Raw genomic sequence first — 15,572 nt, forward strand, 5'->3', positions numbered from 1 at the left:
AAAATGAAATTGAATGAATAGTTAAGGATGAGATGGTTAAGAGATGGAGGGATGCATGTGCTGTCTCTTAGTTAAGAAATGAGGTAAAAAGTGCATTGGGGCCCATGAATAGTTAAGAGATGAGACGGTTAAGAGACGATATTAAGACATGGATGTGGATGACCTAAGATTTTTAAGAAGGTGATGTTTAGACCTAATAAGTAGGGATAGAATAGAATAGAAGAGAAAATAAAATAGACAATTGAATAGGGAATAAAGTATGTGAGATAACGAAGTAAGAAAAATTAAACATGTTATTTTTTGTCATTAAAAAAATAACTCAATTATAATGAAACAACAGATACTAATATAGTTGGATATAAGAAATACCAATACTAAAAATTTAGAAATATATAGTTAGTGACTATGGGATCATCATCCTGAAGCTCTTTCTCCAATAATCTTTCTAGCTCTACTATCTCATCACAGTGTAGAAATTTGATTGGATTAATTCAATCTTGAATCTGGAACACAAGTTTATAACAAATAATGCAGTTCTATGTCATTAGTCATTGCACTGAACTAAAAAGCATGATGACAATAACACTAGCATAAATAATCTGTCTTACTCAGATTGCCACTTCCTTGGAATAAAAATGCTACCTTTTCTTAGTGGAATACACATCAAGAAAACAACCCACTAAACATCAGCCATATGTGATCCAAACCCCAAACATAATGCAAATATAGTCACTGGCAAATGGCAATCATCCTCTTCTTTACTGTTATAAAAAGGCCCCTTTTCAAGAATCAGACAACACTGACATACACACACATTCTTGTCTGAAATGGATGAGGAAAAACACCAACTTGTGGGAAAACAGAATGGAGTAAGGAACAAGCTGACAGTGGATGAGGTGGTGGAGGAATACGTGGGATCGTTCGGATTCTCACAGCTTGTGCAGGTCACCTTGGTGTCCATCGCTCGGATATTTGATTCCCACTGCACCCTTGTCACCATCTTCACTGATGCTCAGCCGCAGTCGTGGCGGTGCATTGGCCATGGATGCAGTGGCGAAGCGGCTGCTTCTGTTTGTGGGTTGAAGCCGGGGACTTGGGAATGGAGTGGTGGCAATACAAGCTCCACCATTGCTGAATGGGGGCTGGTGTGTGACCGTAGATTTCTCGCTGCTCTGCCTACTTCGGTTTACTTCCTCGGTTCCCTCATAGGTTTGTCTCAACTCAACACTGCTAAATAGAGAGAACTCGTTTTTTTTTTGCATAAAATGAGATTTGATAATGTTATCGCATCATGCACCAAGAAATGGCTTCTTTTTTAGTGAGTTTTACCATATTTGTTGACAGGCTCTGCAGTGTTCGGCCGCTTGGCGGATGGATGCTTAGGCCGGAAAAGAGCAGTGCTTGCTTCATGTCTCCTAACCGCTGCTACCATTTTCCTGACTTCCTTCTCCCCGAACATATGGGTTTACTCTCTTCTCCGTTTTGCAAATGGGTTTTCCCGAGCAGGCATCGGGATATGCTGCTTGGTGCTCTCGACAGAGACCATTGGCCGAAAATGGCGCGGCCAAGTTGGCCAGTTTGGATTTTTCTTCTTTGCAGCAGGGTTTCTTTCGATCCCCTTGATTGCTTATCCGACCAGAAATTGTTGGAGAACTTTGTACAGGATTATTTCAATCCTTCCACTTCTTTACTCGATCTTCATACTAATGCCCTTTGTAGCAGAGTCTCCGAGGTGGCTACTCGTGAGGGGAAGAAGCGAAGAAGCTCTTGATGTGTTGAGAAGATATGCAGGAATGAATGGAAGAGAGTTGCCTCCGAATCTGTGTCTCCTGAAGCCAACGTCTACTAATGAGACAATGACTTCGCGCAAAGGAGAAAATAACGCCTCGCCTATTGAGAGACTGTGGAATACTAGATGGGCTGTGAGAAGGGTGACAATGGTTATGCTCACGGGTTTTGGGATTGGTTTTGTATACTATGGTGTTCAACTCAATGTTGAAAACCTCAACTTCAACCTCTACTTTACTGTTGCCATAAATGCGATGATGGAGATCCCAGCTGTTTTCATAGGCAGTGTGCTGCTCGCCTTTACAAACCGCCGCATGCTCTTCTCCACGTCAGCTTTTTTAACTGGAATTTCCTGCATCCTCTGCATGTTTTTCTCAAGAACAGGAGACAAGAGAAAAAGAGGAAGCTTACCTCAACTGATGATCGAGGCAACTGGTTTCATGGCAGCTTCGACTGCATTCGATGTGCTGTATATCTATTGTGTAGAGCTATTCCCTACAAATGTGAGGAACTTCTGTGTTTCCATGCTGAGGCAGTCATTGATGCTGGGGGCCTCGATTTCTCCTCTGCTGGTTGTGTTTGGGAGATCAAGCCCATCTCTCTCTTTCCTCGTATTCGGGGTGCTGTCCATAACCAGTGGCTTTTTGAGCTTGTGGCTGCCTGAAACCAGAAATTCTCCTCTCTATGAAACTCTGGAGCAACAAGAAGAGGAAGAAATGTTAGGATCTGAGTCTTTGGAACTGGGAAAGAAGGTGCAAATGTAAATGTGTATTAGTGCACCATACTTGAAGTTTCTCCTTAGAAACAGAAGATCAAAGCAGCAATAAGTCACTTGGCTTTGCTCGATTGACCTTCAACTGCGATTCGTGAATCCTGCCTTTTTACTCTCAATTTACAAAAAAAACAATGTCATGTGCATGCATAGAGTATAAATCAAGAAAAGACTGCTTCATAGATTCGATACAAATATGTATATGCAAAAACAAACGCTGTCATTATGTAACATCGATCAATAACAGCTGAGGTCAATCTTGAATGTAAAAGTTCAGGTAAGGCACTCAGTAATCCATGGAGTTTATCACAATCTGACAAAATTTAAGCTCAAAATCAAGTCATTGCTGGAGAAAGGAACCTCAACCTCGAGACATATAAGGCCTTCCAGATACGCGATACATCTAGATCACACAAACCCACGAACACACAAGAAAAAGATGCATCCGCAGTTAATCATCAAAAAGACCAGTATAAACATCACCCAAAGAAGATGCCAAAACATCTTTAGGCTATCCACTATGGGGGTGGACGCGGCTATAGCCGCATCTGGGGCAGGTGGGCGGCGGTGGGCGGGCGACTATAGTGGGGAAGGTGGGCGGACAACATTTTGGGGCGATGGGGGCGGCGGACGCGGGATAGCCGCGTTCGGGGCGAGCCCGCGGCTATGGAAAAATAGCATTTTGTATTTGGAATTTGGGGGCTATTGGAGGTGTCCACTATAGTGGCGGAAATAGAATTTTGGGGCTATGGACAAAAAACTGGGGCTATGGACAAAAAACTGGGGCGGGGCTATTGGGCGTGGGCGCCTTATAGTGGACACTCTTAGGCATTCCTTTGGTCTGCAAGAAGCAATCAAGAACACAGCCACAACAAAATTCAAAGAAAAACTTCCCATAGAAGTCAATAAGCTTAGCTGATCAACCAATTCACATCATGTTCTCCCTCACTACTGCAATATGCAGTTCAAACCAAACCTATCTATTATGTTATCAAAATTCTCTTCCAATTTGGTACAGCTGCAAACTTACATAGGGCGAACCGTGCACCTCGACTTCTGTGGAAAACAAATTTACAACATACAAAACAAAACTATAGTTTCAGACCTTATAATATAGATTCATTCAATATAGCTATAATATGATGCACAGAAAAACAATCAGTAGCTAAAAATTTTCGACTAAAAAGCCCACAAATCAAGCAATTTCCCCCAAATACTCAAATATTGCAAGTCAGAATCAATATTCTCCATAGCTAAAGCATCAAAACACAATAACAGAATACAGAAAACCAAAAACCCTAATTTTGCGATTAACATCAGAAAAATTGAAAAACAGCAAGAAATCGAAACAGAAATCAACAACTTCTATTCATCATCAAACAGTACATTAGTTCAATCGAATCCAGTGCCAAACACAGCTACATAGAAATCATAATCAAACTTCATTTACAATACCGATCGGCCTTCTTCTTCACCCGATCATCTAGGGCTTCCTCGACCGATTTCGCCTTGGCCTTGGCGGCGTCGTACCCGAATTTCTTCGTCTCGACGGGGAACAGCTCGTCGTACTTCATCTTCTTCATCGGGTCAATCGTGTAGACATCGGCGGCGTCCGTGGCCTGATCCACGACGCTGATGCTCGGATCCTCGGACGGAGCAGCGGCGTCGTCTTGGAGCTTGCTCTTGTTCTTCTTCTTTTTTTTCTTCTTGTCTATGGCTTTGTCGCGGGTGGCGAGCTCGCCGCCCTTGAACGCCAGCCTTCCGCCCCTCACCCTCTCGTACGCTTCTGACATCCTCAGCTGAATGAAGAATTCTTCGCAAGGTTTTGCACTTTTGCTTCTCTCTCTGTATATAGATATCGTGTTTTGCTTCTATATATATATCCAAATCGAATTTCAATTTTAGGATCTTAAAAAATTCAATTTGCGGCGGTTTAACCAAATTAAATTAAATTAAATTAAATTAAATTAAATTAAATTAAATTAAATTAAATTAAATTAAATTAAATTAAATTAAATTAAATTAAATTAAATTAAAAATAAAATCAGGTTTGTACAGTTTCTATTCAAATAAAAAAATGCGCGGTCTCTGCAGACATCGGGCGGCGATCGGAGGCGGAGCATCACGGAGACTCCACATAACGACGCGAAACGTCGTCGTATTCATGGAACGTAGCTCTATCTATAAGAGAAAAAACACAACCTCCGCTTCTGCAATTTCAAATTTACAAGGGAGTAGCTTTTTGCGGAGTGGATTCTCGAAAATTCGTCCAGCTGAGTATAATTCAATCATCAAAAGGACCAGTTCGAGCTCAATTTATGACTACAATGTACGATTAGGGGAATTGAGTAGACGAGGAAATGTTAAAGGAGCGCGAAAATTCTTCGATGAAATGCCTGAACGGGACAAGGTGTCGTATGCTTCGATGATAAGTATTTATCTTAAGCACGATGAGTTTCACAAGGCTGAGAGTCTCTATTTTGAGATTCCTGAAGGGATGAGGAGCATTGTGGCAGATTCTGCTATGGTGGATGCTTATGCTAAGGCCGGTAGAATGAATCGAGCGAAGGAGGTGTTTGATAAAATGCCTGAGAGAAATGCGTTCTCATGGACAAGTTTGATCTCGGGGTACTTTGAATTAGGGGAAGTTGATGATGCTGTCCATCTTTTTGGGAGAATGCCTGATAGAGAGAAAAATGTGGTTACTTGGACAAGTGTGATTGCCGGGTTTGCACGAAACGGGCTGGTTGATGAAGCTCGAGATGCTTTTGATCGGATGCCTTTGAGGAATGCCGTGGCGTGGACCTTAATGATCAAAGCATATGTGGAGATTGATCGGATTGATGAAGCGTTTTCACTCTTTCGTGTGATGCCGGAGCAGAATTTGTATGCTTGGAGTATTATGATAAGTGGGCTTTTAAATGTGAATAGAGTTGATGAAGCCAAAGAACTGTTTGATTCAATGCCTTGGAGAAATGCTATTTCTTGGACCACCATGGTCACGGGTCTTGCAAGAAATGGGATGACTGAGTTGGCAAGGGAATACTTCAACCAAATGCTTAACAAGGATGTTGCAGCATGGAATGCAATGATCACAGCCTATGCTGAGGAAGGCCGTATGGAGGAGGCCAGGGAACTTTTCAACATGATGTCTAAAAGAGACATCATCACTTGGAATACAATGATTGGTGGTTATTCCAAGGGCCGCCATGAGGAAGAAGCCTTTCGCCACTTTGATTTGATGCTTCAAAGTGGCATTAGGCCGAATGAGTCGAGTGTTACCAACCTTCTGACTTCGTGTGGAGGTATGATGGGTGTAGTTCAAGCTCACGGGCTCATTGCTCGCCTTGGGTTTGAGATGTTAACTCCAGTGGCTAATGCTTTGATTACGATGTATCATAGAAGCGGTGATGTCATCTCAGCTCAAATTGCTTTCCAAAATCTTGATGCAAAGGATGTTGTCACTTGGACTGCGATCATAGTAGCGTATTCTAATCATGGGTATGGGATACAAGCTTTGCAGGCATTTGCTCAGATGCTACGATTAGGGCACAGCCCGGATGTGGTTACCTTTGTGGGAGTCTTGTCAGCCTGTAGCCATGCTGGTTTTGTCAAAAAGGTCGAATGCTTTTTGACTCCATGAAGAGAGGTTATGGCTTAGAACCTACACCAGAGCACTACTCCTGCCTCGTTGACATCCTGGGGCGAGCAGGGCTTGTTAAGGAGGCTGTGAAAGTGGTAGAGGAGATGCCTCCTGATAAATGTGATAGTGTAGTTCTTCAGTCCTTGATTGGTGGTTGCAGGTTGCTTGGTGCTGACGGAGTGGCTGATCATATTGGTGACGAACTGATCGAGCTTGATCCAGCCTGCTCGGGTGGATATGTGCTATTGGCTAATCTGTATGCAGCAACTGGGAAATGGGATAAGTTTGCACAGTTAAGGAAGAAGATGAAGGAAAGAGAAGTCAGTAAAGTTCCCGGTTTCAGTCAAATAGAAGTTAATGGCAAGACTCATGTGTTTTTGGTGCGTGATGGAGCTCATCCTGAACTGAAGGAGATTTACAAGTTTCTTGATGAGAAACTCACCCCCGAGGTGAAAGATTTTGGGTATGAAATCGCTATTTTATCTGCATTCTCTACACAATCGAACTCCTTGTAGAGCACATTGAGGTGAATATTACTTTTGTTATATCCCTATGAATTTGATCGACCATTTGTTTGCTTTAATTATAGATTAGGTAATGTTGAAACTGATGCAGGTGAATTTGGGGGAGTTGTGTTTGTTATTCTCACCTTTGTTCGATAGTGATTTCATTCATGCAGCAGGTTCGATCTCCAGCAACCTATAAATGCTAACAAGATGATTTTTTTCCAAATTGAGCAATGACAGTTTCATACATGTATCACATTATTCTCGAATTTAAAGAACAATTGCATTCTGGTTTACATTTCTGCAGATTTTTGAAAGTATTTGTGAAATTCAATTGGAGTTTACTTGTTCCCGGTCGAAGTTTGTCACATCATCAAGCAACAAAGCAAACTCAGGCAGTTCCGGCAATGCATAGGAAGCATGAAATGCATTCGGATTCTCAACATAACGTCTGTCCCAATCCGATCTGCCCTCATACAACTGCCAAATTAGTTTGGAAGTCAAGATTCGTAAGAGCTGCATAGTTTTCGCCCCTCAATCAAACTAGGGATGTCAATTTAGCCCGCAACCCGTGGGCTGGCCCTAATAGCCCGCCAAATTTATAGGGTTAGGGTTGAAAATTTCCAGCCCGATAAAATTACAGCCCGATTAGCCCGCACCCGATTAACCCTCAACCCGTTAGGGCCAGACCCGAAAACCCGATGGGGCTGGCCCGGAAACCCGATAAAATTTCTATTGTTTTATTTGTTTGACTCTAATTCGACACTTCATTAATTATTTTATAATATAGATTACTGAAAAAATAACTTTCCATTTTATATATTAAATATATAAATTATATATATTAAGTTTTATTAATATAACAATAGATAAATGGATTAGAAACTTCAAATTCACTAAAAAATATATTTAAATTTCTAAACATGCTTTAAAATTTCTTAATGTTTATGTTTTATTTTGCATAAATCTCAAATATTAGTATTTGATCATGTTTATGTTTGAGTTTAAACATATATATCAAATTTATCATAATTAAATATTTTACATTTTATAAATATAACTAATTGTAATCATTATTTATTAGATTGATCGCATGTTAATTTTATCGGTAACAACCCGATTAACCCTATGGGCTAGCCCGAAATCCGAGCTTTTAGGGTTAGGGTTGAACTTTTATAACCCGGAAAAATCACAGCCCGACTAGCCCGCACCCGATTGACCCGAAACCCGAATAGGGTTGGCCCGAAACCCGGTGGGCTGGCCCGATTGACATCCCTAAATCAAACAGGTTGGCTGCAGGGTGGTCTCTGTCCACCCCCTCCTCCGGTAGAAAGTCCCACCTCCGTCCGAGCACTCAGATGATCCTCACTTTACCAACCTTGCTCAACTGATATAACTGTCACATGATGGGCTATGTTCCCTCCAACGAAGCATCTACCAGTGTCAGCATTGGCAGGTAAAACGTCTTACATCGATAAATTTGAGCACATCTAAGCCATCATCGTATTGACTAGGGTGCTTGAACTCAGGGGCGACGCTGGAGACCTTGGAGTCAAGGGCATACTTGTTGAATCCAACGCTGTATAAATTAAAGTACTGTTTGGTAACTAAATTTCTCTAATCTAATTCATATATACTTCGTTTTACATGAAACAAATGTAATACTGTATTAATTTAGGATTCATACTAAAAATTGAACAAAACACAATTTTTTGAATCAAATTAATTTTTAATCACGGAATCTATGCAGTTTAACAATTGTGAAAGGTGAGCTTCATATTAGATGTATAAAGTACTCCTATTAACTAACATTATTCTCTCATTCAAAATACATGATACAAATAATATTCTCTTACATTCTGATATACTACATATTTTATGTGCGCACGAAATCTCTTTTCTCCTACATATATATGTGCATCCACATCACAGATCGACCAAATTCAACTTGAGTTGACCTGTTCCCGGATGAAATCCATCACGTCATCAACGAGCAATTTAAACTCGGGCAATTCCGGGAATGCATAAAATCCATGAAACGCATACGGATATTCAGCCACCACCACTCGCTTCCCGCAACCCTTCAACCACTCCACATATCTCCTGTCCCAATCCTGCAGCGGATCATTCCCTCCCACAACCACCAAACTCGCCGGAAAATCAAGATTCCTAAATTGTTCATCTCCGCTGGCAAACACATGAGCCGCAGGGTGGTTCCTGTCCGCACCCTCCGGCAGAAATTCCCTCCAATACGCATCCGTTGCGTGGACACTCAGCACCGGCACCTTCGTCAGCCTCAGCTCTGAATCCGTCCGTTCCTCGCCTCCAAAAAAAGGCTGCAGCGCCAACATGCCGGCGATTCTTAGTTGACTAAACTGATCGGCCTGTTCAGCTGCTCTAACCGTCACGTGATGGGCTATGTTGGCCCCTGCGCTGTCTCCGCCGATGAAACATTTTCTGACGTCAGTGTTTACATATATGAAGTCATTGTGTCGTTGATCGATGAATTTGAGGGCATCAAAGCCGTCCTCGTATTGGCTGGGATACCTTCTTTTATCATAATAATAATAATAATAAAAAAAGGTTAAAATTATAATATACAAATTGAAAAAAAAAGCCCGGGGACGATCACCTGTGCTCGGGCGCAATGCGGTAGTTTACGGATGCAACGACAGCAAGGAGTCGTGCAGCCAGATGGCTGCACATGTCGTCAAAATACACGGTGTCGGGGCCGTACTTATTGAATCCTCCTCCGTGGAAGTACACTATAAGGGGGAGCGGGCCGGTGGCGCGTGCAGGGGTGAAGAGGCGGAGCCAGAGATTGCGGGAAGGGTCGATCACGACGTCGGAAGTGGAGACATGGACATTGTTAATGCATTTTTTGGCTGGTGCGGAGGTTTTGAGGTGGAAGAGGTTGAAGAGGCGGCGGTTGATAGTGCCGTCGGAGCGTGAACTGATATATTCGATCAGATGCAATAGCAAAAGCTTCAATCTTGTTAGCAATGGGAGTGAAGGAGATTTCATGTTGTTCATTTTTATTTTTATTTGTCACATTATTATAGTAGAAGAAGTATGAACTACTACATGAAATAGAGGGAAAGGTCTAGATGAGAATCCAGCTTTTATTTCTTATTAGCAATAAATTTTGACAGCTGCAATTGCCACAACTTGTTGTAGATAAGATACTAATACTATTTTCTTATCGTTTTGTTCAAAATCTACCTCCCAATGTACACCTGGCAAATTTTTGCTCTATTCTTCAAATTTATATTCAAATGACAGTATACTAACTTTTTTTTAATAATAATACTACCTCCCAATGTAAACGTGGCAAATTTCTTCAAATTTATATTCAAATGACAGTATACTAAAAATTTATATTCAAATGACAGTATACTACTCCTTCCGTCACAAAATATTATCCATGTTTGATTCGCCACGAATTTTAAAAAATGTGAAAAAATTGATTGGAAAAAGTTAGTAGAATGTAGGCCTCATAATTATATATTAGTTTTATAATAGAATGTGAGTGTAATGAGTTAGCAGAAAGTGAAATCTATTGACAAAAATGGAAGAAAAAAAAGAAGTAAAAGTGGACAATAACAAATGATATTTTGCAAATTGACTATTTATAAAAGTTAATTGTGGTACTAAACATGCAATCGGAACACCTCTTTTCAAAGATATCCGAAGTCTCAGTTTATTGAATAAACATGCAATCGGAAAACCTCTTTTAAAGATACCCGAAATCTCAATTCATTGAATAGAGGAGAAACGTTTTTACCATTTAATCTATATTTTATCATCCATTTTATCATAAGTAAATAAAACCTATAAATTTGTCGGTGTTCGGTTGTGATTCTTGTGAATTTTCACATCTTTAATTATAAACGGGTAGAATACTATTTACTCCCTCCGTCCCACATAATTTGGGACACTTTGACCGGACACGAGTTTTAAGAAATATAATAAAAAGTGAGTTGAAAAAGTTAGTGGAATGTGAGTCCCACTTTTATATATTAGTTTTATAATTAAATGTGAGTAGGAATGAATTAGTGGAATGTGGGGTCCACTACCAAAAATGGTAAAAGTGAAATGGGTCAAATTATGTGGGACGGTCCAAAATGGAAAACTGGGTCAAATTATGTGGGATGGAGGGAGTACAATTTAATAAAAAAAATTTAAAAAAAGGGTCCGGCCCGTTGGGTGATTTTTCTACTCAATTTTGGTAGCATATGCTAGGTGGGTACAATGACCGGGCCTATCAATTTAAAGCTAGTATGGGGTTTTCTATTGATTTACAGCATTAGCAATGGAGCGCCCTAAGGCACGCCCTATGCACCGCCACATCATCATTTTTATCCTTCTACCCTCCCACCTGAAGTGGGGCGCCCTAAAGGATGCCCTAAGGCGCGCCCTATATGTTTTACTATTATTTAGTTAATTAATTTAAATGTTTTCAAATATATAATGCAAACTAATTAAAAAACACAACGAGTAGCTAAAAACCGGCGAAGACTGCATTGATTAACAAAAGTTACACGATTCAAGTTGGCTAATCTACGTAATTCCCAACTCCCGGCGCAGCTCATCAATCAACCCCTGGAGGTATTCGGCTTTGGCGAGGTCCGTACACTTCTCGATGGCCTTGTGCGTCTGCAACAACGTCCGCGCCATCGAGGCTCTTGCCAACCCCAAATACGCGGCGGCCGTCGGGCTCGGGACCGGGAGTGGCGATGGGGTGGCGGCGGTCGAGGATGATTTCGCCGTCGCCTTCCCCTTGTTCTTCGCAGCCTTGACGCCTATGGGACGCCGGGAGGACATCGATGTGCCGGAACTCTCCTCCTCCGTGTACGTCCTGTTGAGGTCCACCGGACGAGTTTCGCTTTCGCTGCTCATGTAACCACCAGCGGCGGTGGTCTTCGTCCTCTTTGTCGCACTGGTGTGCAGAATCCCGCCTTGAAACTTCTGCTTGTCCCTCAAGAGCGCCCAGATGCCCAAATGCTTGAAGTTGCCGTACAGGGACTGGTACGACAACAGTGCTCTATCGCGCACGTCGCTCAAGCTCTCGCCGCTCCCCTGCTCCCTCGCGCACTTCTCGTACTCCGGCGCGAACAGGTTGTCTTGCTTCTTCACCTGATCCCAGTGCTTGCGGAGCTGCTCCCGTTGGTGCTTGTGCGCGCTCGGCGGCTTCGCCTCATTGTAGCGCTCGACGATTCACTCCTAGTACGCGAGCTGCTTCTGGTTGTTGGCGAATATTGGGTCCTCCAATATATCCACCCAACACCTCGCCAAGACGAGGGTTTCATCCGGCTGGTAGTTCGTACGGCCGAGGGTGTACTCTTCATTCATTGCCGGAGGTGGCAACTTGTTCGCACGGTGCCGGATCCGCTTCTTTTTTGCGGGGGCGGTAGCGGCGGATGGGGTGGGGCGGCAACGCGGCGGGAGGGGGCGGCGGTCGGTTTGGAGACGGCTCCATGTCAGACAAATCATACGAATCCGTACTGAATTCGGGATCGTACTGCGCGTTGGCGTCGAACGGCCGATATTCGTCGGGTTCTGTACCCGGCCAACGCGCATCACCACTAAACATCGGACTATTGGGACTTGAATCCATTTCGTAGTAAATGTGAGTTTCGAGAGTGGAATCGTGAAATGAAATGTTACAAATGAAGCCGGGGTAGGGGGTATTTATACAAATTTTCCGAATTTAGCATTTAAAAAATATAATAAAAAACGGGTGTCATCGTCCGCGGAGCCCACAATGGTGTCCGATGGCGCGGACGATAGGCCATCGTCCGCGCTTCTTCCGCGCCCGAAGCTTAGGGCTGGGCGTAGGGCGTGCCATCGGGCGGGCACCCACAATGGAGCCATCGGGCGCGCCCGAGGACGATGGCACGCATCGGGCGTGCCATCGAGCCCATTGTGGGTGCTCTTATTTCGATATTTATGTTGGGTAAATGTCTAATAAATTAGGAAGTTAGTCAAATCATGATCATTTTATATTTTTCAAAAACCGAATAAAAATAACAATCCGAATTATCTCTTTTAGAGTTCTCTTATGGTCTATAATATATGTACAAATTTGAAAGACATGGTATACGCGTGTGTTGATTTAAATGTTCGTGGCATATATGTGTGCTAACTAATGACCATTTAAATCACAAAACATGATCATATTTGGATATGTCCCGTAAAGCATTTAAAATGGTATACTAAATCTTGGAATTTATGTTTTTTGCAATAGTGTCATCTGCATACAAACGATGTGTTTAGTGGTACTCAAAACGACGTAGTTTTAGTAAAATAAGTGTTCTTTCTATTACTGTAAATAAATTTGGTATATTTTTCCACTCCCTCTTCTCTTTGTTACCTCAAACACTCTACTCACAAAGATGAAAGCGAAGTGAGTGTGTGAGATTGAGATACAATGGAGATTGAGTAAAAAAAGAAAGAGATGAAAAGCCAAAGCAAACAAAAGGGAAAACAAGAAAAATTTATTTTAATAATGCAACAATGTATTTTTTTTATCATTAGTGTGTTGCGGAAAGAGTTCGTTTTGTCCACATTTATATTTTTGGTTGACACACCTGCCTCGGTTTATCCTAAATTAAGAAAGATGAGTTGATCACCAATTTTTCAAGCTTGGTGATTTAGGATAAGTATTTTCAAAAAATGTAGAATCAATCATATTTCATTAAACTTGATGATTTATTTGACAAAGTGTTATCGGACAATATCATTTTATCTTCTCGCCATTTTTTCCACGTAAATATATATTCTGGTTGACAATTACTAAACTAAGCTCTTAAAACTCTCCGACATCATAATATAATAAATGTTCTTTAGGATGATTTTATTGTTATAGTTTACTACTCCCTATAAATTAACATAAGAAATTCTCATTCTAAATCTTTTTCAAATGTAAAAAATATTGGTTGATCCGTTCTTAAATTCTTCCTTTTATTTTTTCTTAAGGAAAGCAAGTTAATTAGTCTGGATGAAGCTTGATTTATTCTAATTAAAAAATTATGTTTATTTTTTTTCAAGTGAATGTGTATTTTAATTATTTACCAACCAAAAAGTAATCAAGATTCTTTTATTTGTCACTTTTAATACTTTCTAACTATACCACACTATTGCTACCGCAGCATTACCCAACCATACAATTTTTAATTATACAAATAATTGGTAACAAGTAGTTTGAGTTATGCTTAATTTGATTATCCATAATCCATCTCTCTCAAATATTATCGTAACCCAATAAAAAATAAGACCATGGGTGTCTTAATGGAATTAATGTATAAACATTACTAAGCCGTCTACCAAACAGATTGTGAAGACACTGTCACACACTAAAAAACAAAATAATAATACTAATAGAAGTACATTAAGGTTACTTCTATTTCTCAAATTTAAATGTATTTTTCGAAAATGTCTCCAATTTTATTAAAATCCTTTAAAAAGCTCCAACTTCACCAAAACTAAACGAGATACAAACAAAACTTTTCATAAAACTGGAAACATTGTAGAGAAAATATATTCTTAAAAACACAAAACATGATTACCCCTAATCTTATTTATATCTACATAATGTGGGCCATAATTAATCTCATAGATTATATACAAGTACAACTTGACATAAAATATTGTTTTGCAACATCTTATAAATACCCATCAACATCTCAACTCAAATAACATATCACAACAAATTAACAATGCTTTCCCAAAACAGAAAATGCAAATCATCAATCACTTTCACAAACACCATTTCCATAATACTTGTGCTTCAGACTGTGATTGTCTCACCTGATTTCAACGAACTCTTCGAGGCTGACTGGGCGCCAGATCACATCGTTGCTCAAGGCGATCGAATTTCACTCTCCCTCGATTCTTCCACAGGTGCTTACTCACATCTCAGAATGACTTGGAATTCGCATTCTACTTATATAAATTTTTCAGATTTATTTTTAATTTTCTAGTTTTCGTTTAATTACTGCAGGATGTGGATTCGAATCGAAGAAGAAGTATTTGTTCGGAAAAGCCAGCGATGAACTGAAACTGGTGCAGGGAGATTCAGCTGGAACCGTCACTGCTTATTATGTAATTAATTAACTCAATTAATTAATTTCTTGACAAATAAATAAATGCCTGATTAAGAAATTTATGCATGCATGCAGATGTTTTTTTAAGTTAATCTTGTTAATTTCTTGATCCCACTTTGGACTTCCACACTTACTCCTTTCAGTGGAATCGTCGCTCCATCTTGTAATTAACCATTGCTACTTTTTGTTGATCACTTGCTATTTTTTTAAGTTAATCTTGTTAATTTTGCGAGGACATTTTTTTAAAAAAGGCTAACCAATCGAATTAAACCTATTTTCGTTTAATTATGAATCTTCTTTTTAGTAGAATTAATTTCCATGCATTATTAGGTTTCTTGTGGATGATATTCCGATAAGAGAATATGCAAACAAGGAGAGAAAGGAAAGCCATATCCGAGAAAGCAGGCGATGGGGATCTACGGGTCTTTGTGGAACGCGGACGACTGGGCTACACAAGGAGGGAGGGTGAAGACAAACTGGACCAACGCTCCATTCGTAGTCACCTTCAACTCCTTGGAGATCGACGCGTGTGCTTTCTTGTCGGACAAAGCAGACGACGTTGATGCAGTGGCAAAGTGCGGGAAGTCAGGCCAGTTTTGGTGGATAAACGGTGGTGAAGGAGGAGCACAAGAGAAGGAGAAAACAGCTCAAGTGGGTTCGTGACAACTTCTTGGTTTATGATTATTGTAGAGATGTTGGCAGGTTTCCCCAAGGATTACCCAAAGAATGCCATGGTTGATATAGTGTGTATTTGTGTG

The 15,572-nt window shown here is 40.7% G+C and overlaps 3 protein-coding genes and 2 pseudogenes across 3 annotated transcripts; 3 read left to right on the plus strand and 2 right to left on the minus strand.

Annotated features, from left to right (window-relative positions):
* The first annotated feature begins 575 nt into the window (after positions 1 to 575).
* Positions 576 to 2,578, plus strand: LOC121791167 (organic cation/carnitine transporter 1-like). The gene is made up of 2 exons (XM_042189193.1): positions 576 to 1,209; positions 1,345 to 2,578. The coding sequence occupies exons 1-2, from the start codon at positions 828 to 830 to the stop codon at positions 2,550 to 2,552; spliced, it is 1,590 nt and encodes a 529-aa protein (XP_042045127.1). The 5' UTR covers positions 576 to 827; the 3' UTR covers positions 2,553 to 2,578.
* Positions 2,579 to 3,903: 1,325 nt separating this feature from the next.
* Positions 3,904 to 4,393, minus strand: LOC121791169. The gene has a single exon (XM_042189194.1). The coding sequence runs from the start codon at positions 4,351 to 4,353 to the stop codon at positions 4,003 to 4,005; it is 351 nt and encodes a 116-aa protein (XP_042045128.1). The 5' UTR covers positions 4,354 to 4,393; the 3' UTR covers positions 3,904 to 4,002.
* A 264-nt stretch (positions 4,394 to 4,657) lies between these two features.
* Positions 4,658 to 6,937, plus strand: LOC121791165 (annotated as a pseudogene).
* Positions 6,938 to 8,451: 1,514 nt separating this feature from the next.
* On the minus strand, positions 8,452 to 9,742 carry LOC121791164 (probable carboxylesterase 18). The gene is made up of 2 exons (XM_042189191.1): positions 9,342 to 9,742; positions 8,452 to 9,259 (listed from the first exon to the last, which is right to left on the minus strand). The coding sequence occupies exons 1-2, from the start codon at positions 9,740 to 9,742 to the stop codon at positions 8,653 to 8,655; spliced, it is 1,008 nt and encodes a 335-aa protein (XP_042045125.1). The 3' UTR covers positions 8,452 to 8,652.
* Positions 9,743 to 14,427: 4,685 nt separating this feature from the next.
* Positions 14,428 to 15,553, plus strand: LOC121791170 (annotated as a pseudogene).
* Positions 15,554 to 15,572: the final 19 nt, after the last annotated feature.

The sequence above is a fragment of the Salvia splendens genome, unplaced genomic scaffold (assembly GCF_004379255.2).
Source record: "Salvia splendens isolate huo1 unplaced genomic scaffold, SspV2 ctg743, whole genome shotgun sequence".
In the NCBI taxonomy this organism is placed as follows: Eukaryota; Viridiplantae; Streptophyta; class Magnoliopsida; order Lamiales; family Lamiaceae; genus Salvia; species Salvia splendens.

Coding starts and splice junctions, on each gene's coding strand:
- LOC121791167 (XM_042189193.1), top strand. CDS start 828: ATGGATGAGGAAAAACACCAACTTGTGGGAAAACAGAATGGAGTAAGG. Junction 1,210..1,344: donor CTTCCTCGGTTCCCTCATAG/GTTTGTCTCAAC, acceptor ATTTGTTGACAG/GCTCTGCAGTGTTCGGCCGC.
- LOC121791164 (XM_042189191.1), bottom strand. CDS start 9,742: ATGAACAACATGAAATCTCCTTCACTCCCATTGCTAACAAGATTGAAG. Junction 9,260..9,341: donor CGCATTGCGCCCGAGCACAG/GTGATCGTCCCC, acceptor TTATGATAAAAG/AAGGTATCCCAGCCAATACG.
- LOC121791169 (XM_042189194.1), bottom strand. CDS start 4,353: ATGTCAGAAGCGTACGAGAGGGTGAGGGGCGGAAGGCTGGCGTTCAAG.